The 27,125-nt window shown below is 36.1% G+C and overlaps 5 protein-coding genes and 1 pseudogene across 5 annotated transcripts in view; 4 read left to right on the forward strand and 2 right to left on the reverse strand.

Moving 5' to 3' along the window:
* The window catches only part of LOC126628717 (60S ribosomal protein L13-3), a 95,242-nt gene that overhangs the window by 6,034 nt on the left and 62,083 nt on the right, over nucleotides 1–27,125 (reverse strand). The gene's annotated exons all lie outside the window — the stretch shown is intronic.
* LOC126628704 (pentatricopeptide repeat-containing protein CRP1, chloroplastic-like) lies at nucleotides 626–4,588 on the forward strand (annotated as a pseudogene).
* On the forward strand, nucleotides 5,205–7,816 carry LOC126628707 (protein APEM9). Its single transcript, XM_050298490.1, has 6 exons — nucleotides 5,205–5,438; nucleotides 5,545–5,715; nucleotides 5,907–5,984; nucleotides 6,426–6,711; nucleotides 7,095–7,423; nucleotides 7,537–7,816. The coding sequence occupies exons 1-6, from the start codon at nucleotides 5,338–5,340 to the stop codon at nucleotides 7,664–7,666; spliced, it is 1,095 nt and encodes a 364-aa protein (XP_050154447.1). The 5' UTR covers nucleotides 5,205–5,337; the 3' UTR covers nucleotides 7,667–7,816.
* On the forward strand, nucleotides 8,796–10,237 carry LOC126628715 (LOB domain-containing protein 2-like). Its single transcript, XM_050298500.1, has 2 exons — nucleotides 8,796–9,432; nucleotides 9,816–10,237. Exons 1-2 carry the CDS (start codon nucleotides 8,802–8,804, stop codon nucleotides 9,875–9,877), a joined length of 693 nt encoding a protein of 230 aa, XP_050154457.1. The 5' UTR covers nucleotides 8,796–8,801; the 3' UTR covers nucleotides 9,878–10,237.
* Nucleotides 16,967–18,286, forward strand: LOC126628712 (protein LEAD-SENSITIVE 1-like). Its single transcript, XM_050298497.1, has 2 exons — nucleotides 16,967–17,060; nucleotides 17,399–18,286. The coding sequence occupies exons 1-2, from the start codon at nucleotides 16,967–16,969 to the stop codon at nucleotides 18,091–18,093; spliced, it is 789 nt and encodes a 262-aa protein (XP_050154454.1). The 3' UTR covers nucleotides 18,094–18,286.
* LOC126628719 (late embryogenesis abundant protein At5g17165-like) lies at nucleotides 23,337–26,995 on the reverse strand. The gene is made up of 2 exons (XM_050298505.1): nucleotides 26,810–26,995; nucleotides 23,337–23,925 (listed from the first exon to the last, which is right to left on the reverse strand). Exons 1-2 carry the CDS (start codon nucleotides 26,911–26,913, stop codon nucleotides 23,649–23,651), a joined length of 381 nt encoding a protein of 126 aa, XP_050154462.1. The 5' UTR covers nucleotides 26,914–26,995; the 3' UTR covers nucleotides 23,337–23,648.

Here is a 27,125-nt window from a genome sequence, read left to right on the forward strand (position 1 = left end):
TTCTTGAAAACTATGTGTTGAATGTAGTATTCGTCCTTCAATTTTGTCAATGGATGTCTAATTGACAATGTTTCAAAACATTGTCTGCAGATATTTGCTTGCACTTGTATATTAGAAAACGGCCTTCTTGTTAACGGCTGTGAACTTATTGAAAAATCGATGATACGTCTCAACAGCTGTCTCAGACTGCACCCCAATTTTTCTCGATGAGATTCAGCCCCATTTGGTTACCCTTTAAATTGTGAACAACATAGTCATCAGAAGGTAGTAAAGCAAGTGAAAATGGTAGATTCTATTGTTGTTCCACTACACCAGCATTATTCAATCAACAGTATTTTCGTTGTTTAATATATGACAATTTTCATTTGATCGATCGCATACATTTCATCATGATTTAAATATAATGTATGTAAATGTGTACTTATAACTAATCCATCCAATGCCCCTCTTCCGCCTATATTAGGGTTTAGGGTATAACTTAAACACTTGCGTTAAGCGTTTTAGGCAAGAGAAGTTTTCATGTTAACGTTATAGCCAAATAGAGAAGTTGAATTCCAATGAACTATATATTTACTTTTGTTTTTGTTATGTTGTAATTTATTTCCTGACCTCGTGTAATAAAATTTCTTTTGTAATTGGCAAGACAATCGAAGGCACAATATGGGAAGGAGGATCATAATATATACTTGCAAAATGAATTGTATTATATTGTCATAAGCCTCGTCGCTCTTCTTTCATCTTAAGCGTGACTGCTTGAGGAAACAACAATATACATGTAAGTGTTTTCTTTCAACCTTTCACTTGCAGCTAAACTAAAATGTACAAGTGATAAGAAGTATGTGTAGTAGTAACTAAACTAAAAAATTAAATTAATATATTTGACTCCTTGTGGAACATTATAAAAGAATATGAAACACAAGAAATACTTTTTTTAATTATTTTAGCCGTTGAATTTAAATTTGGACTGTTAGATCTTTTTTTTTTTTTTAGATTTGATCATATTAGATCTTAGCTATTGAATTCAATGAATATATAAATATAAAACTAAAAAAAAAAATACACATATATAATAGGCCAGCCCATTAAACCAAGGGAAATTTTGGGCTAAATTTGCTCCAAAAACGAGTTTTTGGTTAAAACTCATATTTGGCCTAAGGGTTGGGGCAAAGTTTAGAACCTAAATTTGAGTTTTGCTCAAAGATTGAAGTAGGTAATTGATTCTTCTTGTAATAAGATTCATTTGTATTTTTTACTAAAAAAATAACAGGAAAACTAACAAAAATGACTTGAAAACTTTGAGTTTTAATGATAATGACAAAATAAAGGGTAAAATGAATAGTACCAGTATTGACATTTTAGTGTAAAAATATAGTTTTTTGTTAAAATGAACAATACATGGAGCTTTTCGTTAAACTTCTAAAAAATAACTCAACTGTTTTTCTTAAAAGCATTTTTAATCATTTAAAAAAAAAAAACTTTTAAACGATTATACATCTCCGCCAGCCGTGTTATGTTAATGTAACTTTGTCGTCTCCTTTCTTCCACAAATGCAAACAAAGCACTCTGAAATCTTCGGCACCCGCGACATGAGAGCATAGAGATATGCTGGTGCTGTCCATTTGGTATCGCACTTCACCTTCACTTTCATCCACAGCCAGCTTCTTCACAATCACTCCACTCCCTCTCTTCTTTCCGAGCTGCCTCAAACACACCGGGACATTCAAGTTCTACGCTTATTTCACCCACTCGAATCGCATCAAGACCGGGAAAGAAGTTAAATTTACGTCACCCAATGACGAAAACACTTCAGTTCCCAGCTATCCAATTGCTCAAACCACTGGAGAGGAACTTTCAGGCGAATCATACAACAATTTGATAAGTGGGTTCTGCAGGGCAGGGCATATCGACAAGGCCATAGCTGTTCTTGCAGAAATGGAAGCTCTCGGCGTTCGACCCAATTCGGTGTCTTACGCTCATTTGATTGACGGTCTTGGAAGCAATGGCAGGACTTTGGAGGCCGATGTGTTGTTTCAGGAAATGATATGTTCTGGGTTGAGGCCACGAATCAGGGTTTACAATGTTATGCTCAGAGGGTGTTTGAAGAAAGGCCTCTTAGAACTTGCTACTAGAGTTTTGGCAGTAATGGGCGATTTGGGTGTGGAGAAAAATGAAGGGACGTATGAGATTCTTCTTGATTACTATGTCAGTGCCGGGAGGTTGGAAGATACTTGGTCAATGATTAATGAGATGATGCGGAAGCAGTTTCGGTTGAGCTCGTTTGTGTATAGCAAGGTTATTGGTCTTTACAGGGACAATGGGATGTGGAAGAAGGCAATGGACATTGTGGGAGAGATAAGGGAAATGGGGATGGCATTGGATAAACAGATTTTCAACAGCATTATTGATACGTTTGGGAAATATGGAGAATTGGACGAAGCTTTGGAAGTGTTTGATAAAATGAAACAAGAAGGTGTGAAGCCTGATATAACGATGTTTAATTCATTGATAAGGTGGCATGGTAAGGCAGGGAATATAAGCAAGGCTCTTGAGTTGTTTACTGAGATGCAGGAACAGGGGTTGTATCCTGATCCAAATATCTTTGTCACTGTTATTAGCCGATTAGGGGAGCAGGGGAAGTGGGATATGATCCAGAAGACTTTTGAGAATATGAAGCGCAGAGGGCATATGAAAAGTGGGATAATTTATGCTGTTTTGGTTGATATTTATGGGCAGTATGGAAAATTTTAGGATGCTCTAGAGTGCATATCTGCCCTAAAGGCGGAAGGTCTTATTCCTTCAGCCAGTATGTTTTGTGTCTTAGCAAATGCCTACGCTCAGCAGGTTTTCTGATTCTCCCAACATTGTTTTCGTTTTATTTCATTATATCTCGAAATATATCCATATCTTTTGCATATTACAACGTCTGTATTCTTTTTAATGCAGGGATTATGTCATCAGACAGTTAAGGTGCTTCAGCTCATGGAAGCTGAGGGAATTGAACCAAACGTCATAATGCTGAATGTGCTGATCAATGCATTCAGTGTTGCTGGTAGATATTTAGAGGCGTTCTCCAGTTATCATCATGTAAAAGAAAGTGTAAGTCTTGTTTTTGCCTATATTGTTTTCTAGTTGGGCAGTGGGATATCTTGAATTTCTTCAAGCAATTCAGTTTCTGTGATACTTTCAAGCTAAGTTTCTAATGGTGATGCTTTTGTTGTCTGTGAAGGGTTTTAGCCCTGATGTGGTTACTTATACTACCCTTATGAAGGCGTTTATTAGGGCAAGGAAGTTTGATAAGGTGCTATATATTCTTTAGGAAAATTAATCAAAAGGCCATCAAAAAAAAATTTCATTAAAAAACTCTTAGACAAGTTTGTTTATCATTAAAGGCACCTTTTGTTATTATTAACGACACTTTCTTTATTGTTAAGGACATTTTTTTAATTCAAACCTTCATGGAGTGTGACTCCATTTTTGTTTTCTTGTCATTATGATACAAAAAATGTCCTTAATAATAAGAAAAGTTGTCGTTTTTCTTCGATAAAAAAAAAGTTTTGTGAGGGACTCTTTATTATTTCTCCCCACTTGATTATTCAGTAACTTTAAAATCTCTAGTTTCCAACTCGAGAGAGAGTGGGAAGCTTGTTTTCTTTTCTAAATCTCTAAATATGCAAGAGGTTTCTTGATCAGGTCCCGGAGATATACAAGGAAATGGAATGTGCCGGAAGCACTCCGGATAGAAAGGCTAGACAGATGGTACAAGTTGCTTTAATGGTCCTTCAACAGAGATATTGTGAGTAATAGTGATAAGATTGGGTTTTGATGCAATGTGCTTGTGCAGTTGGGTATGGGCACAGCCTATGATCCTTTCGGCAGTCCAACTAGGGTGAGCTTTTTGATCTTCTCTGTCACGATTTTTTTTTTCTTGTTCACTTTACGTCTCAGACTCCAAAAGACTCCTAGAATCCTAGTCGTATGGCTTTGTACCAGACTGAACTTGTTTTTGGTTTGTCAAATGCTTCCTCAGGCCTTATGTGATGCCGGTCGGGGTGTTGATTTTTACCACATTATGGCAAGTGCCTTCGTCCATGAGCGGTAGGTCTCGGGTTCGAGACTTGGGAGCAGCCTCTCCATAAATGGGGGTAAGGCTAGCCGACATTCACCTCTCCCAGACCCTGCGTAAAGCGGGAGCCTTGTGCACTGGGTACGACCTTTTTTATGGTGCACAACTGATAATCTCAAGGGATCGTGGGAAGCAAGAGTACTCAGATATAATGAAACCTGCTTCTGGTTTAGCAGGCACTCACTTCGGACTTGAGAGGACGAGTCACTTTCATGAGCCATACCATCTGGGTTCCTATGAAGAGCATTGATTTGGAAGAATTGGCTTCAAAGTGCTGCAGCTCAAACAGGCCTTCCTCCCATACATGATGCATTGAATGATTGGGAAAATTGGCGTTTCAAAGTGCCACTTTTCAGTCCTGCCATTTCAGCAATGATATATAATTTAGAATCGACTCGTATTATCTCCACCATACCCATGTAATTATAGAAATACTTGTTTTTTTTTTTAGTCGAATTATAGAATACTTGTTTAAACTCGTCTTTTAAAATTATAATACTTCTTTTACCTTAAAATGTTTCAAGTTTTAACTAGCTTTTGGCATGCGTTACGTTATTTTATAATATAATATAATTATAATTTATAATTTATTACTTTTAACACATCGTTGGATATTTTTGGTCATTGATCTTCTTTAATTAATTTGATCCGACAACCGAAAATTAAGAGGAGTGTGAGAAGTAAAAATGAGTATGTGGATAACATTTTTTTCTTCTTTTTGAACAAACGATATTTAGGAAGAAGGTATGCTTAATCTCACAATAAGCTAATAATAATGTAGTTCAAATTCGCATTTGACAAAAATCCAACCTAAACTGCTCACTCGTAAATAAGTCATCAGTGATTTTCTTAAGTTAAGGGCATTTTAATTTTTTGTTAAAAAAACGGTATTTTATTGGAGAATTTGACCGAAAGGCTTTGGGTGAGAAAATAAAAAGGAAAACTAATTAAAAGGGTTTGAAAACTTTGAGTTTTAATAATAAAGACAAAATAAAAAGTAAAGTAAATAATACCCAGATTGACGTTTTAGTATAAAAATGTGATTTTTCATTTAAGTAAACAGTACCTTCCCAAAGGATGACGACGTATTCTTGGATAGAACTGTCGACAGAAAAGGGTTAGCCAAATGATTCTCGTCTTCCAAAATTGTCGACAGAATCTGTGAAGTTCCATCTCTCTCTCGGGCGACTGCGTTGATTTCTGCTTGATCAAAAATGGAGAAGGAGGCAAACGGCTCGTCTCCTTCAACCGAGTTAGGGATGGAGTCCACCGCCTCCGGCCCTGCCATCTGGGGGCAAATTGAGCTTTCCGAGAGGTCAGTCAGTTGTTCTCTAGTGTTGGATTGGATTGGATTGGATTGGATTATTCTGTCTCCTCCGATTGTTTTTTGAACTGTGATGTGATTATTTTGCATGCTGCAGCTACCTTGTTTGCTCAATGTACGAGGAAGCAGCCTCATTAGCCTCCTCTATTCTGAAGCCTCTTTCACAACACAGTCAACACCTTGAAGCCGACGGCGACCGCTTCGAGCTCTACGACATGTCGGAATCGGCCGGTATGGTGCTTGTGCAATCCTTAAAACAACTTGGAAGGTATGTATCTTCATTTGTTCTTATAAATGTAGTAACTTCATTTTTTTGTGGGATTGATTGCTTGCACACACTGAAAGTTTACAAAAGCACAATTTGGCCTCGTTAGGATTGGATTGGGATTGGAATCGACAACCCGCTATATTCAAGGTATATTGAATGTTTAATATTGTAGATGTGATTGGTTCATGCAGGACATCAGAAATTCTGAATGAGCTTAAACCATTGTTTGCCTCTGTTGCTACTATCCCTGTTCAAGTTCTTCTCACTGGGTACTCTCATCTGTGACTCAAGTTATTCTTTTGATTAACATTTCATATCGTTTGATTTTAAGATTTCAACCATTGATGGACTTGGAAAAACCACTGTTCAGGGCGATGCTTACCGCTTCTCTTGGACCTATCCAAAAGTGTTTATTGTTTAAAGTTCTTACCTTTAAATTCTATTTGTTTGAAAAGGAGGTCGATATAACTGTAAGAAAGCAATTATAACGGTGTAAACCTAAAATGATTCCTGAAAATCCTCTTTATTTTTGTCCAACCAAGTTGAAAACCAAATTTATAGTTGTCTGCAAAAAGATCTCTATGTTTAACCCATAACAGCGCTTTTTTAACATGATTTTCGCATTGCTTTTAGCCTTTTACACAGAAAGAATCTTGCAAAGCATAACTAGATTTTGCAGTTTCATTTTTGTGTCTTATTTCGTTTGTCAGGGTATGTTTTTATATATCAGAAGGGCATTCCCCTGGTATCCAAGAATTTCTGGAAGAGTTCCTTAGCAGCTGGAGTTTTGTGGATGAACAATACTATGTTCTTGCTAGTACAGAAAAATTTGCAGATAATGCAAAAAGAAGTGATGAGCATTTTGTTCTGGGAGTTGACAAGTATCTAGAAGTAGTTGAGGTCTATGTGTTGAAACTTCTGGGAACCGTTTTGAATGATGTCAAGCTTGCAACCTCTTGGGTCGAGACTGCTGAATTACCTGAGGATAGGAGACAGGTAACTACATCTATGTGCATCTTTTGTTAGACTCGGCACTGCGACAATTGATTGAGGTGGTCCTATAGTTTGTACTCTATGTCTATTAAATATAAACAAATTTCACTTTTTTTATCGTTACCCTATTCATCGTAAATTATGTCTGCCTCTTGAATGGCAAGCCGCACTCCTTATTAAGTACAAGTAGGGCTGAGTCGCTTATTGAAGAAGTTTCTTCCATGTGCTATGACACTGTCCTCTAACTTATTTCTTTTCTTGAATTCTTGCCATAATGCTAAGTCGTGTGAATATAACTTAGTTTAGAATGGTATGTTATGTTAAGTTAATTGAAGTCATAGGTTAAAAGAATTGATACCAGTTCAGAGTCTTCCATGTCTTTCTAGGTACTTTTGAGAAGATTACACTCACTACATTCTGTTAAAGCCACGAACTCACCGCAAGGATCCCTGTCATCTTCACTGGAGGACAACTATGATGTGGAGCAGATAGCTGTGCCTGCCGGATATCCAAAAGCCAGATATGGAGGGACTGTTAAGAAACAAACAGTTTTCAATCTGTCCAAAAAGTTGGAACCATGTGTCTGGTGGTTCCGTACGATCACTCTGAAATTTGGTAGTGCTCGGGTGGTAATATCTACTGGAAAGATTGTCTCGGGATTCTTGATTTTGCTCATATATTATGTTTTGCGGAGAAAACAAGCTACCATAAAGAGGTGAGTTATAGTATATAATCAACATGCATGTCTTCAATGCCCATGTCAAACTATTGATTCCATTCCCGTAGTAATCATTTGAGATTTCGCAAAAATATATTTGTTTGTCACAGGACTATTCAGAGACAAGCTTTGACAATGAAGAAAGCTCTGGTGGACTTGTGGCAGCTTGCATTTTCATACCAGGTGAATCCTTTAGCTGCTGTTCAACCTCTCGCAGCTGCAACACAAGGAGGCCGGTGATTCAGTTTTAGGCATTCTCCCTTGAATATTCGTTCTTTACTATAAAAACAAACTGCCAATAGCAGAGTTCTGTTGTGTGAAAGTGCAAGTAGTATGAACAAGTGAACTGCCAAAAGCAATGATAAAAAACTGGGTTGTTGATTGAGAAAACCTGTCTGTTGCATTTTGTTTTTGCTCATTTCTTTTGGTTGGTTTTTTATTTGGTCACAGGTAAATGAAATTGGAATAATCAAAGCCTAGTGATGAGAAGGTTGTGTACAGGGTTCGAAATTCTGCAATTTAACAAAGGAAACTAGTCGGAATCGTCAAACAAGTTACTGTATATCAATCAAAAATGAATTCACGCCCTATAATTTGAGTATAATGGTAACATCACGTAGCTGTATTTGAGTTCACTAAACACATTAGTCGCACGTATTTCTGTTTGGACGGGGCTAACGATAAGATTGGGCTTTTTGTTGCAAATACTAAATGTGGGCTTGAGCATGAGTACCGGGGAAGTGGGCTGTGCGCCCAAGAGTCCAAGACACCTACTGATTACCAAAAATTATCTCCAATTATTTTATTGTTTTCCATACAAATCTCTTTCTTGATATGAGCTACCTAAAACCCTAATCAACCTGCACAAGTCATTCTTTTTAACGCAGAGGCGTGCCATCTTTACATGCTACGTACTTTTCAGACATAAGATTTAAAGCCTCCTCCGCCAGGCCATTTCTATTTTTTATACCAACAAGGTTCGTAAGCTTCTTGTTCCTCTCTTTGTTTAAGTTACTTGAATGAAATCTCCTTTTTTTAAAAAGAAGTCACCTTGAGCCAACAAGACTCTCCGTTTTTTAGAGGATCTTGGGGAACATCTGTGGTATACAACCTTATTTTACTTTGCAAATAAATTGTTTCCATGACTCAAACTGTGACCTTTCAATCATAAATGAGCAACATTTTTGTCGCGCCAAAGCTCGCCCTCGAAAAATCGTTTCTTATAAATAGAAAAAGTTAATTGAATTTTCGTTGATTACCTTTTTTTTCTTTCGCAATCATGTTAACCAATTGTTATTGTTGGTATTATCTCTAATTAAATTTGTTTTAATTTATTAAAGTAGTATATATATATATATATATAGGGTTTAAGATCATGCAGAGGACGAATAACAATGGCACAGCAGGATCAACACAACCAGCATGTGCAGCATGTAAACATCAAAGGAAAAAGTGTCATGCTGGTTGCATATTGGCACCGTATTTTCCTGCAGATAGAACTCGGGAATTCCTCGCCGTGCACAAAGTTTTCGGGGTCAGCAACGTAACAAAGATGGTGAAGAATGTTGAGGAACCCAATCGGAGAAAGGTCGCTGAATCGTTGGTATGGGAAGCTCTTTGTAGGCAAAAAGATCCAGTGCTCGGTGCGTATGGAGAGTATAGGATGGTTTCTGATGAGCTTAAAAGGTATAAGCAGCAGCAGAATCGTGAAAACCATATTGTTCCTTTACAAATGCAAAAGGGATTGTGTTTCAACAAATCCTTGTCGGATTTGGTGGGTAATTGGAATGGTGGAATCACTAATGTTAATAATTCGGGTTATCTTCGTGATAACGACGATGTTATACCGGATTCAGCCCCGTTTGGTTACCCTTTAAATTGTGAACAGCAGAGTCATGAGAAGGTGGTAAAGCAAGTAAAAATGATAGATTCTGTTGTTGTTCCACTACACCAGCAACAACAGCATTATTCTGTCAACAATATCAATCAACAGTATTATCTTACAGGTAAAATTTGTTGTTTATAATACATGACAATTTTCATTTGATCGCATGCATTTCATCGTGATTGAAATATAACTTATGGCAATGTTTACTTATAACTTATTCATCCAATGCCCCTTTCCTGGCTTGGGTAATTAGGGTTTAGGGTTTAAGTTTTCATATTCCTTGTGGCTATTTTTCCCTAGCTACATAGTACATACATAAGGTTATAACTAAATAGAGATTTTTTATTTTTTTTTAGTACATTGATATTTTTACACTAAGAGGAGGAGAGAACTAATCGAGAAATTGAATTCGAATGATTTACTATGTTTTTATTATATATTTGTTATGTTGTAATTTATTTCCTGACATGTAACAAAATTTCTTTTGTTTTGTTGTTGTAGGTCAATTTAATGAAATAATTGGCAAGAGGATAGAAGGCACAATATGGGAAGGAGGATCATAATACTTGCATTAATTAAAGATTGTATTATATATTGTTTTAAGCCCCATCCCTCTTTTTTCATCTTAAGCGTGACTGCTTGAAGAAAGAACAATATACATGTGTCAGTTTTTTCTTTTAACCTTTCACTTGTAGATAAACTAAAATGTACAAGTGACAAGAAGTATGTGTAGCAGTAATTGAACTACAATACTATTCAAAACGTATGCAGCTACATGTACGTTATGTATTAAGTGATTGAACTCAAGCCCCGTTCATATTTTTATCTACTTAACTTTTATTTTTAATTTTGTTGTTATCAGTATGTCGTACGTGATGGCATGATGAAATGGGATAAATATACTTTTAGAACATGTGGAACTACATGTACATTGTGTAATTATTTATGGTGTTAACCCTATTTCCTTCATCTTATCTTGAAAGAAACTCGAAATATTATTAAAGGTTTCACTCTGAAAGTCTCGAGAAGAAGCATCCGAAGAAGAACCCTCGGAACCATGTGGGCAGCTCTGTGAACAACTCCTCTCTGAGGGAGAAGATTCAGAGAAGGAAATTTGAATCCAACCCCGGGATTTTCGTAAAAGAGGGACTTGAGTGACTCGCCCTAATGAAAAAGTTAGAGAGGGCCGAAGAAACTCGATCGGTTACTAGAGACAAGCAAGAGCCAAGGACGCACTCGACGAGCAGACGAGGGATGAGCACATAACTTGTGCTTCTTCCAGGAAGTACTTTTAAGTGTTTTCCAAAATTTACGTGCATTTTTACTAATAATTGGTTTCAAAAACATTTTCACCAAAAGTGCTTTAAGTCATTTCAAAAGCACATCCGAACGAGCTCAACATTGCTCTAGCTAGCTTCTGCAACAGTTCCTCAGTTCAAATTTTTTACTTGGACTTGTTAAATTCTTGAAGATGACCTTGCGACAAATCGTCAAGAATGGTTTGTACTTTACCGTACCGTGTTTTCTTTATCAGGCACATGCATAAATTGTGATTTTTATTGGTGTATGGATCAATATTTGTTGTTTGTTTACTGATGAAATGGGGAAAAGGAAGAAAGACAGAGAGAAATAAAAAGAAAGAGAGAGACGGGAGCATGAGAAAGATAAAAAGAGAGATAAGGGAGCAGGAGAAAGAAGTGTGAGAAAATGCAAAAGATAAAGGCTATTTTTGTAATTTACACTCTAGAGGGAAAAAAAAGTAAATGATGTTATCTTTCACATGTATTAATTTTTCTCTCCTTGAAATGTTTAAAAAGTGTTGTCTCAACATGAAATTAAGAATTAAAAGTATACTTTATCTGTAATTTTTCCTTTAAATTAACTAAAAACGCTTTTAAAAGAAGTATCAGTTATGAGTTTATTACAATAAACACTTTAAATACATTTTTGAATTTCCTTGCATTTTATTAAGGAAGAATTGGTTCTAAAAGCACTTTATCAAAAATATTTCAGTCATGTTAAAAACACCTATAAACACGTCACTTAGTACTAAGTATTAAGATCTGGTGGTATTCTTCTTCACTTGGAAGTGAGAGGTTTTAGGCTCGATTCTCACGGAAGGCGAAATTGAATCACATTATTACTAGTCTATTGTGAGGTTAAATCTACCACTCATATTTAGTATAGATAATATCGTTCATTAAAAAAATAAAAATAAAAAAACAAAAACCCTAAAAACATAGCTTAATAGTCAATCAGGGCTTTGAAAAGGATTAACTTATTTCCCCCAAGAAAAAGGAAGTGAGCCTGAAACTGGTTATCTTTTCAAAATGGGTAGTCTTACAGTTTTCGAAACCCTAGGCCAGTTATCTATCAACTACTAAACCACAACTCCTGCAATCTCTCACATCCAAGGAAGCCATGGCCGAATCCTAGTCCAAATCCGAACCCTTGGGATCAGGGTCCGGGGAGGGGCAGAGTACAGGCCAACTGGTGAAGGTACGACGGTAACCAGAATTTTGATGGTATGCTTTTGTATTTTTATTTTAGGGTTAATTTGTGAAGGGCAAGATTGTCCGGAGATTTTCATATAGCTAATTGAGTGTTATAATTTTCTTTTCTTGGTACAAACGTAAATTTCATAACCAACACATTTACAAATTGGGATCCAATTACAAGTAAAGCCCAAAACTAAAATATGGATCCCAAAGCAAAAGGGTCCAACCCAAATTTTGAGCCCAAACAAACAAACAAAAAACGAAAAAACCTTTGTTACATAGAGGTCGTTAACACCACTGACCACGAACTACCGCCTTTTGCAGTCGCCGGTATTCAACCAAACATAGCCTCCAAATCGGAAAATAAGAAGATTCTACCCTCTTCCATCATGGCACAACTCAAATCTACATCCACCAAGTGAATGAAACTCGTGGGAGAAACATCCCACAAGTAACAATACCAATAGCAGCATACAAATGGAAGGCGATGGTGTGATCATATGTTGGTGGAGAATCCATGAATATGCCCACTTAAAGAGACTCTCCTTAGAATTCCTCAAAAATGAATTCAGGAGCATCTAGGATTATTTTCTTGGAGCAATCAAAATTTTAAGGTAATAGAAAAATGTTCCCGTGCCCCGTTCGAGGTTGGTGCTTCGTCCCAAAGCTTGATTTTTACGCATGCTAAATTTGGGGAGAGAGGAGGGAAAATAGAAAAATAGAAAAATTTGGGGAGACAAAAGTTTTGTAGTAAATTTGTGTACGTTTTGTGTGGTAAGTACTGTATACATGTCACGTTAATTAATGAATTTATTTTATTAAATTTTAATTGTATACTACTTGAGAATCTAAGATAATACGCAAATATAGTATAAAAATATAATTTTCCCAACATTACTCGTGAAAATAGCAGTAAGGCCAGAAGCATATTAATAGAAAAATACCGTAGAAATACACACCCAGAGACATAGTTGGGTTCATAACCATTAAGTTGCATAAAATATGTAACGCAGTCACCTCCAGCTCTGCTATCATCCATATAATATGATTCTATCAACATCAACCCAGCACTACTGCTTGTATTCTATATGTAAACACGCAGAATACTACTACTTTAAGCACCACACATACATACATACATACATACATACATACATACATATAGGCAGCCTGCAGCACGCCTATATATTTTATTTATTTATTTATCTATAATATATATTCAATACTTGAATATGATGTCTCCGAGTTACAGGAGGTGAGGCTTCTCCAAGTCCTCGATGCTGGTAGGACGGAACCAAGCCTTCTGCTCCAACACCGAGGATTCCTCACCACCATCACTGGGGAGGAACCGTCCTCCTTGCCTGCGGAAGAAGTATGTCCAGCTTCAGGACCGAATACCCCGGTGTGGGGGTTTGGAGCCCAGTTCTTGTCATAGTCTGCTTTCTTAGGTAAGGTTTAGTTTCTTTATTATAAGGATCAGGACGGTTATTGCTCTGTCCCAACATTCCACCGGAGTAAGCTATTAACTTGTTTATCAGTAGTAGTTAACGAAGGGAAATAGACCATTTAATGTCTATAGGTGAAGATTGGATGGATGCCCACTCCTTGGGTATGCTTTGTGCCCGTGTTCGTGGTATGTTGGTTTTTCTGTCCTCGTGGGGAAAGACGGGATTGGCGCATCTCAGATGCCAAGTGTTGGATATACCCTTAATAATCCGCAATAAAATAAATATGCTAATAATAAATACGGATAAATATATTGCAGAGACTCAACAAGATGAAATATTAATTAAGTAGAGTTACAAAAAATCGAAGTTTGCGTACCGCAATGTCCTTGAAACAAAAATTTCGCCCTACTCAGTGCTTGTAGTTCTACGGACGTCTGTTTCACCAGGATTCAACGATCTAAGTCAGAAATTCCAGCACCGGAAAATTGACTTCTGGCGAATATTAATGTGGTTCTCTCAGAAATGATGTTTATGATTGCAGGAGAAGATTTATGATTTTTTCTGTGTTCTAAATGCCATGCAGATGGATGTATATATAATGTGATTATACATGTTCGCAACAGGTATAAGGAATGGATGCATCTGTTGAGAGACATTTGCTGAAAATGGTGTTTTTGTTTCTGCGTTTTCACACTTCAGACTTCATCTGAAAAGATGAGTCTATTGGTAAAAATAATTAATTAATTTAATTATTAGAGCCCCAAGGCCCAAGACCCATCTTTTGACAATTAAATATATATTAATTATATATTAATTACCAATTAATTAATACACCCCAAAGGTGAGCCCAATTTTAGTCTCCAGGCCTATTACTCCAATCACTTTTTATAAAGGATAAAACCTTATAAAATGATAAAATCTTTTGGGAATGGCCAATGTGGGACAAAGAAATTTCTACTCAAACTACTCAAATTTCCAACATTAAGTAATGTATACATGCCACATTAATTAATAAATTTATCTTATTAAACTTTGATTGTACGCATCATTCATTGCGTGAGATTGTAAGCAAATGTAGTACAAAAATATGATATCGCTAACATTACTTGAGAAAAATAAAATAAGGTCACAAGCATATCCGTGTATTTCATAGAAAATATCGTGTATTTCAATAAAAAAATTTAAAATGCATAAGGTTTAAGTTTATAACAGCTAGAGACTAAGAACAGGAATCGCAACTAAACTATTCATTTTTGTTTTTATCAGTATGTCGTACGTGATGTGATGGTTCACCAGTGCTGCAATGGTGACAACGACTTCAACAGTTTCTTTACTGCCATTGTTTCTGTTTGGGCCTAATCTATATTTTTTGGTCCTTGTTTCGTTTTCTTTGTATTTTTGTTTGTTTGTTTGAATGAAATGCTGACTTGACCTAAAAAAAATTAAAAAATTACACGGTCTGTGCAAATTGCCAATTTGCAAAGATGGATCTAAAGATTCTCAGAGTCGACCTAATTAACAAATTAGTTTGTCTTATGTAATGACAACACGACGTTACTTTTATTATTAGCATTCCACAAAATGTTGAATGCACATCACATTAAATTTTAATACTAAATGATTTATGTATCCTATTATGCAATGATAATTTTGACCTTATTAGGTTTTAAAAAATAAAAATTTTCTAAATACACCATAAATTACTTTTATTATTTATCTTCATCAACTATCAAAACTCCTCCCACCCTCCATTTTTTTATGATTATTTGCAACTAGGTTTATCTAACATAATAGAAAGTACAGAGCATTTAGGAAGCATGAATTCTACAAATTGGATGGACATAGATATCCGATAGCTATAAAATTTGTTAGCAAACCATAATTTTTCATATGAAAACTGCCTACAAATTGGTAAGAGCTTTTGGTTTCGTTACATGGGCCAAATATTGCTTCGTAAGATACTACATCAAAGCACAACTTAAAAGTTCACATGAAAAAAATAAGGTTTTGGTTCAAACGAAAGGATTCCGTTGGGCCAAATAAGGTTTTCTTGCTTAATGTTTTGCCTGATGAAAATTCGTCAGGCAAAGGTCGTAGCACAAACTTTTGGTCCACTAATTTTAAAAGGATAAATAGCCAAAATGGTCCATAAGATTTGCATAATCAATAGAAATGGTCCCTGAGATTGTCCACCATCCATGATTTTAGTCATTTCGTTAAAAACTCTTTGGGCAATTTTCAAAGTTTCGTAACTCTATCGTTTCTTAACCGAATTCGACCCATAATATATCAAAATAAAGATAGAAAAGTGTAGAACAAGATTATACATATTTGGAAGCCCAATGGTTTACGGAGATGGCGGAAAATAGCTTGAAAGGTGAATTGTCAGCGGGAAAACTGTAAAACTCGCCGAAAACTGGGTAAATTTTAAATATTCATAACTTCTTTAATACTCAACGAAATCGAGTGATTCAAAAACGAAAATCATACTTCTCGATGAGAGGAAGAGAATGGAAATTAGTTTACTTGAGTACGTATCCAATCAAAACATGCAATAGATTCAAACACTTAATGTTTATTATATGCTTTTATTAAGTAGAACGTAGCATTTTGTGGTAACCACTAATGTAAATATGTTAAATTGATGATCAGGTTCGTTTATTGTATTCTAAAAAAATTGAAACTAAACCCACTAAATTGTGATGATACGTTTCTAATCGTCGAAAATTTGGTCTCGTTACATGATCTTTGGGTGATTTTGGCATATGCCATCTCAACGTATATACCAACTAATTGACGATTGGATTGTTGAAATTAATTAATTTGGCAAACTGCAAAAATCTTCAAAGAAATTGATTATGCGAAAATGTTACATTTTGCCCGACGAACTATAAACCCTAAATCATAAAATACACACTTGCTCGACAAATACTATCACTTTGACCGACAAACTTTTTATTATTTCGTTGAGTAATATTTTAAAAGTTTTTATTATTTTTTTCGTCCAACAAAATTTGTCCCACTTCGTCAGGCGAAGTCTTTAAATTTGTTTTTAATATTTCACTAGTAGATAAACTAAAATGTACAAGTGATAAGAAGTATGTGTAGCAGTGATTGAATTACAATACTATTTAGAACGTATGCAACTACTTGTGTATTATGTATTTAGTGATTTGAACTCAAGCCCCATCCCTATTTTTATCTACTTACCTATTATTTTATTTTTGTTTATATTATGGCATGACGAGATGGGATGAATACTATTTAGAAAGTATGCAATATGTTATGCAATATATTGTGACAAAGTTGTAAAATTAAGGAAAGCGATGCACAAATATTGATCAGGGCGGGCATAATAGCTAATTAAGGTCAACTCCCTCTTTCAAAGACTTGCTCTTTAGATAAAATCCAACTTGGCAAATTGGCAGTTGGTATGTTTAGTTAATTTGTACAAGTAACACGGTTTCATCCCACTCTCACCAACAGTACTGATTAGATTATTTTACTGCTTCTAGTATGATTAATTAATTCTCATGATCATTATTATTAATCAGTCCTATTGATTCTTGTAAGACCATTTTACTGCCCCATTGTTGGCTATAAAAAGTAGTAACAGCTGATTCTAGCTAATCACACTAATTGCTACACTTGTCTCTCAAAAGATCGATCGAGTAACCCTCAGAGAGAGAGAGAGAGAGAGAGAGAGATGGGACTGTTCTCAAACAAGGTTGATAAGTCCCAGATCAAGCCAGGAGATCACGTCTATACCTATAGAGCACTGTACACATACTCCCACCATGGTCAGTAACTAAGAGCATGTTTGTCATTTTTCTAAGTGCCTCTATATAAATATGTTAAAATTGTTATAAAAAGTTCAAGTGTCTTGTGGAATAGCGTAAATGCTTTCTGAAGAGGCATTTGGTATATGATTTCTCTTTAAAGTGTTTTTACAAGTCAGAAGTACATCTAAGTTTTCTCTGTTAAACAAAGTTAAAAACTATTTTTGGCTGTTAAAAGAAACGCTCCTCTAATTTTAACTTCCACATCTGACCTAACACCCCTAATTCACTCTCACAATAATTTATTTAATTTATTTTATACATTTTGGCTATTGGCTTTTGGTTATATACATATTCAGGAATATGCGTGGAGGCAGATAGGGTGATCCACTACACCAGAACACAAGTTGCAAAAAAGAAATTATGGATGTTTTGGATTACTAAATGCAAAAACTGCGGGCATCACCCAGATATGGCACGAGGAGTGATCAAAACTTGCGTCAACTGCTTCCTAGACGGCCATGGGCTTTACCGGTTCGAATACGGAGTCTCTCAGGCTCACTTCCTATTGAAATTTCCAGGAACTTGCACGACGGGTCGTTCCAATTCAGCTGACAAAGTCATACCTCGCGCCACGGAATTGCTCAACAAGGAACAGGGTTTCGGGGACTATAACCTGTTTGAAAACAACTGCGAATCGTTTGCGATTTTCTGCAAAACAGGAAAACGTCTGAGCGGGCAGGCATTTTCTGCCTTAAATTCTACTAAAATCTTGTTCAAAGCGTTTGTGAAGCATAACGTGGAAAGGCTTCTGGAAGACGTGTCTATTCATCAACCAGACAAGTACATGCTGTTGAAACAAACTATTGAAACTCATGTTAACTTGCCCAGCAAGGAAATTATAGCCCATCTTAGAAAGCTCAACGAGAAACATGATGACGAGCAGGAGGATGTCAATGATGAAGATCTGTTAGACGACCGCGAGTATCTAGAGACAACGGAGAAGGAGGGGGATGATGATCATCCCTCTCAATCATCTTACATGATTAAGTGATATATTTACTAAACAAACCTCTTAATATTATGTTTGCATCAATAATATTTTATTTGTAATAAACTCATGTTGTAAGCTAACCTAGCTATTAGTTTGGATTCGATGATTGAAATTCAGTCATCTTATCTAACTATAACAACTGAGATGTGTGTCTTTATTATGTATTACTTTGATCTTTAAACTTGGAAATGTAAGAATGGATAATTTCCCATTTTCGGCCAATGTTTGAAGTGAACTCCAATTTGGTCATATGAAAAAACTGCAATATTCTTGTTACTGGCGCATTGAAAAATCTATCATATAAGAACGATCCCATAATTCTAGTAACAATCGATATAATGGATAAAATCCACTGGTTAATAAGTTTTTTTTTTTTTTTTTTGTCGATCACTAGTTAATAATTGGATTTGTGGGTTTTGTGCCCTAAATGAGTGATATTTTGGCGAATAGAATCACACAACACTACTGTTTCACTCAAATTATAACACATTGTTCTTTCATTATTGGTTGGCTGAACTATAACCTCAGCGGTTAAGAATGAACTCCCAATTACCAATAAAAAATCGACATGCTAATTGATTATATTGAAAAAGTTAAATCCCAGGCAGTCAAAATTTCCCGATGTAGTCCAAACCAAGTGAAATGAAATCAATTTTTTTGTTAGATATGTAATGGTAAAAATAAATAAACAAACTAAATTAAAGGCAATTTTGGAACTACATTTAAATTAACTAAAAACGTTTTTAAAAGAAGCATCAATTATGAATTTATTGCAAGAAGTACTTTAAATACATTTTCAAATTTCCTTGCATTTTATTAAAGGAAGAAATGGTTCTAAAAGCACCTTATCAAAAATGTTTCAGTCATATTAAAAACACCTATAAAACACATCAACTAGTACTAAATATTAAGGTCTATTGTATTCCTCTTCGGCTCCGGGTCTACTGTCCCAAAAGTGGTGTCTCATTCATGGACCAAGATCCTCTCCTGAGCTAAGGATGAGGATCCTCCTCATCAATGAGTGTGGGCCGTTGGATGAAAATCCAACGGCTACAAACAGGAGGATCCCTTTAAAATTATAATAATTGTAACCGTTGGATTTTCATCCAACGGCCCACACTCATTGATGAGGAGGATCCTCATCCTTAGCTCAGGAGAGGATCCTGGTCCCTCCTTCATGTCTCTTTCTTTATTTGTTTGACACGTGTACTCCCACTTAACTATAACATAACTCTGTTAACTTTTAATAAGTTAAAAAAATAAATAATAATAAAAATAGCATAAACAACTCCCCAATTTCCAGTCACCACCAACGCCCACTCCCACCCCCTCCCTTAATATGTTGGTTTTTGGGATGGAGATTGACGGATCTGGGGCGAGATCTGGGCGCACTTGGGTTCGAAGAAAAAAAATTGAAGATGTCATCTGCGTACGGCGGGTTCGCCATTGACGGACAAGAAGAATCCATATGCGATGGATTTTGTCACCGGCCATGGAAATGGTGGCTTGAAGCTCTGTGAAGAAAGACCCGGACTGGCGTTGAAATCGAGCAAAGACACCACCTCACCCACCATTGACGTAGCAGCGATGCTTTTCTTTTCGGCTTCTTTGACTTCCTGGAGAGAGAATTTTTAGTTTGTTTCTAGGGAAAATTGGGATGGAAATTTGGAATTTGATCTTTCATTATGATTTGGGGGTCAATTGTTTTGTGTTTTGCAAGAACCAATGGGACTCTACCCGTAGTTTTAATTTACTTTTTATTATTTATTTTTGAACTTATTAAAAGTTAACAGTCATGTTATAGTTAAGTAGTAGTGCACGTGTCAAACAAATAAAGAATGAGACATGAAGAAGACACCACTTTCAGGACAACAGATTCATATCCTTCATCTTCATTTGTAAGTGAAAGGTCTTACGCTCAATTTTCACCAAAGGCAAAATTAAACCACATTATTAATAGCTCATTTTGAGACTAAATTCACCACTTCCCCTTAGTGTAGAGAATATCGTTCGTTAAAATAAAAAAAATTAAATAAAATAAAAAAAAAGCCCTAAAAACACACCTTAATAGTCAATCAGGGCTTTGAAAAGGATTAACCTATTTCCCCCAAGGAAAAAGGAAGTGGGCCTGAAACTGATTATCTTTTCAAAATGGGTAGTCTTACAGTTTTCGAAACCCTAGGCCAGTTATCAATCAGATACTAAACCACAACTCCTGCAACCTCTCACTTCCAACGAAGCCATGGCCGAATCTTAATCCAAATCCGAACCGTTGGGATCAGGGTCCGGGGGAGGGGCAGAGTACAGGCCAACTGGTGAAGGTACGACGGTAACCAGAATTTTGATGGTATGCTTTCGTATTTTTATTTTAGGGTTAATTTGTGAAGGGCAAGATTATCCGGAGTTTTTCCATATAGCTAATTGAGTGTTATAATTTTCTTTTCTTGGTACAAAGGTAAATTTCATAACCAACACATTTACAAATTATGATCCAATTACAAGTAAAGTCCAAAACTAAAATATGGAACCCAAAGCAAAAGGGTCCAACCCAAATTTTGAGCCAAAACAAACAAACAGAAAACGAAAAAACCCTTGTTACATAGAAGTCGTTAACACCACCGACCACGAACTACCGCCTTTTGCAGTCACCGGTATCCAACCAAACATAGCCTCCAAATTGGAAAAGAAGAAGATTCTACCCTCTTCCATCATGGCACAACTCAAATCTACATCCACCAAGTGAATGAAACTCGTGGGAGAAACATCCCACAAGTAACAGTGCCCATAGCGGCATACAGATGGAAGGTGATGGTGTGATCATCTGTTGGCAAAGAGTCCATGAAGAAAGGCACTTGGAGACTCTCCTCAGAACTCCTCAAAAAAAAATTCAGGAGCATCTAGGATTATTTTCTTGGAGCAATCAAAATTGTAAGGTAATCTTTTAGAGTAGAAAAATTGTTCCCGTGCCTCGTTCGAGGTTGGTGCTTCTTCCCAAAGCCTGATCTTTACGAATGCTAAATTTGGGGAGAGAGAGGAGGGAAAATAGAAAAATACCAGGAAAACGATAGTTTTGTAATAAATTTGTGTACGTTTTACGTGGTAAACAATAGTTTTGTAGTAAATTTGTGTACATTTTATGTGGTAAGTACTGTGTACGTGTTACGTTAATTAATGAATTTATTTTATTAAATTTTAATTGTATGCTACTTGAGAATCTGAGATAGTACGCAAATATAGTATAAAACTGCAATTTTCCCAATATTACTCGTTAAAATGGCAATAAGGTCAGAAGCATATCCCATGAATACAAAAATACCGTAGAAATACACAGCCCAGAGACATAGTTGGGTTCATAACCATTAAGTTGCATACAATATGTAACGCAGTCAACTCCAGCTCTGCTATCAACCATATAATATGATTTTATCAACATCAACCCAGTACTACTACTTGTATTCTATTTGTAAACACGCAGAATACTACTGTTGGAGTTTGAATGAAATTTCAACTCAAATGTGGGGTATTGTTGGAAATTTGAGTAGTTTGAGTAGAAATTTCTTTGTCCCACATTGGTCATTCCCAAAAGATTTTATCACTTTATAAGGCTTTATCCTTTATAAAAAGTGATTGGAGTAATAGGCCTGGAGACTAAAATTGAGCTCACCTTTGGGGTTGGGCTTTGGGGTGTACTAATTAATTGGTAATTAATATATATAATTAATTATAATTAATATATATTTAATATATATTTAATTGTCAAAAGATGGGCCTTGGACTCTAATAATTAAATTAATTAATTATTTTTAATTTCGAATTTAAATTAATTAATTATTTATTCTTACCAACAGACTCATCTTTTCAGATGAAGTCTGAAGTGTGAAAACGCAGAAACAAAAACACCATTTTCAGCAGATGTCTCCCAACAGATGCATTCCTTCCTCATACCTGTTGCGAACAGGTATAATCACATTATATATACATCCATCTGCATGGCATTTACAACACAGAAAAATCATAAATCTTCTCCTGCAATCATAAACATCCTTTCTGAGAGAACCACATTAATATTCGCCAGAAGTCAATTTTCCAGTGCTGAAATTTCTGACTTAGATCGTTGAATCCTGGTGAAGCAGACGTCTGTAGAACTACAAGCACTGAGTAGGGACGAAATTTCTGTTTCAAGGACATTGCGGTACGCAAGCCTCGATCTTGAAGTTGTCTGTTTTTATAATTCGTATTCTAATTTATATTATGTTAATTCATATTGCATTTATTGTTTATTAGTATCACAGATTGTTGACTTATATCCAACAACTACTACTTTAAGCACTACACATACATACGTACATATAGGCAGCTTGTAGCACGCCTATATATTTTATTTATTTATTTATCTATAATATATATTCAATACTTGAATATGTTGTCTTCGAGAGAGAGGTGGATTGTCTGTCATCCCATTTCCATACTTTTTCTATCCTCTCATGTTTATGTGGTCACGGTTAAGATACATCAACATTTTATATTGATTTTTTTATAAAAATAATAAAACAAAAAGTAATAGGAATATAAAATGTTGACGTGGTTTAACCGTGACCACACAAAACAGGAGGGAAGGGGAAAAGTATGAAAATGGGAGGGCAGACAATCCACCTTCGTCTCCGAGCTACAGGAGGTGAGGCTTCTCCAAGTCCTCAATGCTGGTAGGACGGAACCAAGCCTTCTGCTCCAGCAGCGAGGATCCCTCACCACCATCATGGGGTGGAACCGTCCTCCCTGCCTGCGGAAGAAGTATGTTCAGCTTCAGGACCGAATACCCTGGTGTGGGGGTTTGGAGCCCAGTTCTTGTCATAGTCTGCTTTCTTAGGTAAGGTTTAGTTTCTTTACTATAAGGATAAGGACGGTTATTGCTCTGTCCCAACATTCCACCGGAGTAAGCTACTAACTTGTTTATCAGTAGTAGTTAACGAAGGGAAATAAGACCATTTAATGTCTATAAGTGAAGATTGGATGGATGCCCACTCCTTGGGTATGCTTTGTGCCGGTGTTCGTGGTATGTTGGTTTTTCTGTCCTCGTGGGGAAAGACGGGATTGGCGCATCTCAGATGTTAAGTAATGTATACATGTCACATTAACTAATAAATTTATCTTATTAAACTTTGATTGTACGCATCATTCATTGCGTGATATTGTAAGCAAATGTAGTACAAAAATATGATCTCACTAACATTACTCGAGAAAAATAAAATAAGGTCACAAGCATATCCTTGTATTTCATAGAAAAGATACCGTACAAATACACAGCACATAGACATAGGTACATAACCATTAAGTTGCATACAATATGTAACGCAGTAAGCTCCAGCTCTGCTACCAACTATAGAATGATATGATTCTATCAACATCAACATCAACCCAGTACTACTGCTTGTATTCTATATGTGACACAGAATACTAAACATACATACATATATATAGGCAGTCTGCAGCACTCCTATATATTCGATTTATTTATATTTCTATAGTATTCAATACTTGAATATGTTGTCTCCTAGTTACAGGAGGTGAGGCTTCTCCAAGTCCTCGATGCTGGTAGGACGGAACCAAGCCTTCTGCTCCAGCACCGAGGATCCCTCACCACCATTCACTGGGGAGGAACCTTCCTCCCTGCCTGCGGAAGAAGTATGTTCAACTTCAGGCCCGAATACCCCAGTGTGGGGGTTTGGAGCCCAGTACTTGTCAGGTTGGGGCGGGATCACATCATCTGGAACAACGCTAGGTCGAATCTGCTCATCTGGGTTCTTGTCATAGATTGAGGTGTGAGCAGCCCTCCTGAATATCAATACATACAAGCAAATGGTCAATTATGTACATACTTGACCATTGGAAACGTAATCACAAAGATTAGTATAATAGCATAACGACTTGGTGATGTTATAAGATTCGCGTCACTCAGATGTAAGACTTCTACAACATGATATTTAAAATTAGGCCAAACTTAATTGAGACAGCAGCTGAGTGCGCTTGGCGGCTAATATTTATAGTTCTAAGAAAAAGAAAACTAAAAGTAAAAGCACTTATTTCCCACTCTTGCTAATGACGTCCTAAGACACGATTTCTTCCCAATATTAAACAAAACGCCATTTAAGAAAGGATGAACGAACCAATTAGAAATATACACACAAAGGGTATGGAAGCGAATTTAAAAACATTGCAGCTTAAGCTAGCATGTTTGAAAGATAGGGACAGGACAGACAGCTTTGCTTTACCACAAATGCACCATCTAGCCAGTTATTTTCAACTTTTCAAAGGATAACAATGTCCCACCATCTTTTGTACTCTTTACCTGCTTACCAAACAAGTTGGGCATTCCTTACCAAAAAAAATGTTGGCCATCGGTTTTATCTTAATTAGATTCCCTAATGGCCAAAGCATAAAAGGATTTGCTTAAGGGTAGGTGTCAATGTCATGCCAACACCCAAACAAAATATTCAAGTCACATGACCCCAACCCATGTTATTTAATAAAAGATAATGATCACCTACCAGCTGACCCAACAATTTTTATATTCCAGTGTTAATATTGTCATTTAGTATTACAATTTAGTAATATTCATGTTCATTAGTAAGTGAGATGTCTTAGGTTTAATTCTTGCAAATTTGATCCCCATTAATGCTAGCCCATTATAAAACTTAGCTCACTCTCCCGCTCGCTTAATATAGATAATATCGTTTGTTTTTAAAAATAAAAAATAAAAATACTAGTATGATATTCCATTTCGCACACTGCACTTCACCGGCCCATTGTCCTCAAGCAGGCATGCGGGTATTATGTATGTATAAGGTCATTCATACGAATAAATGAATTATACACCAAATATCTGACGAAAGAAAAATAAAAAATCTTCATGGTCAAAGTAAGTGGACTGGTAATGTTAATGTTAAAAGCTACCAAAAGTCGAGTTTGAACTTTGACCGCACCATTCATTTATCAAGAAATATCAGAGCCGCCCAAGTAGGCGAAAGATTTTTCAGCGTAATCGTCACACGTGATACATGTATTTTTTTATACATTGTAGGATATACGTGTTAAAAGATTAACATAGAAACACATGATGTACCATCTATGTTCCTGTCACAACTAAAAATTTATCCAAGTAGGCGACAAGTATGATACTGTGGACGGTGGATGGTGGAGTCCCACATTTCCGTTATTATTAAGGAAAATTAATAAAAAAAAGTTTGAAAACTTTAAGTTTTAACGATAAAGATAAAATAAAAGATAAAATAAATAGTACTAGAATTGACTTTTTAATGTAAAAATGTGATTTTTCTTTAAACTGAACAGTACCGAATGCTTTTAAAGCTCTCTTATTATTATACGGAAAACTCTCAGCCCAAAACATGTCTGTCTTCATGCACATGAGAAGAAAACAAAAGATATCGGAACCCAGAAACAAAAACAAAAACAGATTACAGTCATACAATTGGATCTATCTCGAGAAGAAGGAAATAAAAACGATCTGAAATTGCAAATGCAACCTAGGCACATAAAAATTTGTAAGTTGATATTTCACCAAAAGATCTTGCCATGAAAAGGACACTAGATTTTAGGCATATGCACATCCGCATCCACATGTCACAATTGAAAGTTTACACTGCCACATAGATAATTTGAAAAACAAAACCACCCTAAGATATAGATCCGCAAAAGATCTAAGGATTTCCTAATATAGAATAAGATTCTCTCCGGATTTCTTCTTTCGTTCAACCAAAAATTGAACGGTTAGGAATTAATCTTTTCATTTTCACTGTTCTTCTTCTTCCTCTTCTCACTCTCACTCTCCGACTCTCTTCTTCATCTCTCTCTCTCTGACTCTCTTCTCTCTCTATCTTCTCCATCTCTCACTCCAGCTTGATCCGAAGGATCCGGATGGAAGGGATCCGGAAACGATCTCAGTCCCCCAAATATGATCATCACCATGGTTAAATCCAAAAAAGAAACCCTAATCGTAATTATGTTGCTAAATTACCAAAAGTGACATCTTTTTCCTCTTATTATATTAACGAACGGTGGAGATTGTCCAATGAGAAGCCTAGTCAGTGGCGTGTCCTTATCGAAACCCCGCACCCAGCGAGTACCATGGCTAACTGGCCCCTTGGTACGAAAAATGCCCATAAACATTATTTAATTTTGTTTCTAAACTTTTTTCTTTTCTTCCCTAAAAAATATTAGTCATAAAACAACAAAATATCGATAAAAACGAAGCTGAAAATAGATCTAAAATTCTACCGAGCTTCCAAGCATCTTGTATTCCAAAAAATTTAATAGTGAGATCTTAGTCATCATATTTTTGGTTAAATGATCTAACGGTTAAAAAGTCAGGACATGCAGAGTATAATACAAAGTCCCAAAATGGAAACAGAAAAAGCGATTCATTCAGAGGAGAATCTCACACCACAATCACAAAAAAAGGAAGGGAAATATTTCAGTCACACTTAATTAATCATATATTCTGTTTAGTAAATTTCAACCTTTTTTTGTAGAAATTAAAGCAAATTTTCCAAACGGTAAACTACCGAGACAACTAAGATGATCAGATCGCAGCTTCTTCAACACGAAAATATTAACTAACAGATCAAAATTTCCTAGAAATTAGAGAAATTAAACGCAAATACAGACGCGAAAAAGCTCGAATCAAACGCAAAATGGATACCTGAGAGTGAGAGCAGAGAGCTGAGCTGAATCGCGCGTTCGGATCTCGTTGATAAGTCGCTTCCCCAAGCTCGCGATCCCTCGACTGCTCGAATTGGCGGCCATACAAGTGAAAGACTAAGCGCAAGTGTATAGAGAGAAAGAAGGAGTGAGGGATCGTTGGCTTTTATGTGTAAAATGGTTTGGCTGATGAGGCCGTCTTATATAGTGGAAGCTGGAAGGTGGTGTCTAATATTTTACGTCCACCTGCCCCAGCAGACTCGCTTTTTTGTATGCCACCTACCCGCCCACCGTACTCTTTGCTAATTGCTAGTACG

This window comes from Malus sylvestris, chromosome 7 (genome assembly GCF_916048215.2).
Source record: "Malus sylvestris chromosome 7, drMalSylv7.2, whole genome shotgun sequence".
NCBI lineage: Eukaryota > Viridiplantae > Streptophyta > Magnoliopsida > Rosales > Rosaceae > Malus > Malus sylvestris.

What these genes read in the sequence shown, in the direction of transcription:
- LOC126628707 (XM_050298490.1), top strand. Translation starts at nt 5,338, where the DNA reads ATGGAGAAGGAGGCAAACGGCTCGTCTCCTTCAACCGAGTTAGGGATG. An exon ending in CAAATTGAGCTTTCCGAGAG is followed by an intron (nt 5,439 to 5,544) that starts GTCAGTCAGTTG and finishes TGCATGCTGCAG; the next exon opens with CTACCTTGTTTGCTCAATGT. An exon ending in AAACAAGCTACCATAAAGAG is followed by an intron (nt 7,424 to 7,536) that starts GTGAGTTATAGT and finishes TGTTTGTCACAG; the next exon opens with GACTATTCAGAGACAAGCTT.
- LOC126628715 (XM_050298500.1), top strand. Translation starts at nt 8,802, where the DNA reads ATGCAGAGGACGAATAACAATGGCACAGCAGGATCAACACAACCAGCA. An exon ending in TCAACAGTATTATCTTACAG is followed by an intron (nt 9,433 to 9,815) that starts GTAAAATTTGTT and finishes TTGTTGTTGTAG; the next exon opens with GTCAATTTAATGAAATAATT.
- LOC126628712 (XM_050298497.1), top strand. Translation starts at nt 16,967, where the DNA reads ATGGGACTGTTCTCAAACAAGGTTGATAAGTCCCAGATCAAGCCAGGA. An exon ending in GTACACATACTCCCACCATG is followed by an intron (nt 17,061 to 17,398) that starts GTCAGTAACTAA and finishes ATACATATTCAG; the next exon opens with GAATATGCGTGGAGGCAGAT.
- LOC126628719 (XM_050298505.1), bottom strand. Translation starts at nt 26,913, where the DNA reads ATGGCCGCCAATTCGAGCAGTCGAGGGATCGCGAGCTTGGGGAAGCGA. An exon ending in CTCTCTGCTCTCACTCTCAG is followed by an intron (nt 23,926 to 26,809) that starts GTATCCATTTTG and finishes ATTGATATTCAG; the next exon opens with GAGGGCTGCTCACACCTCAA.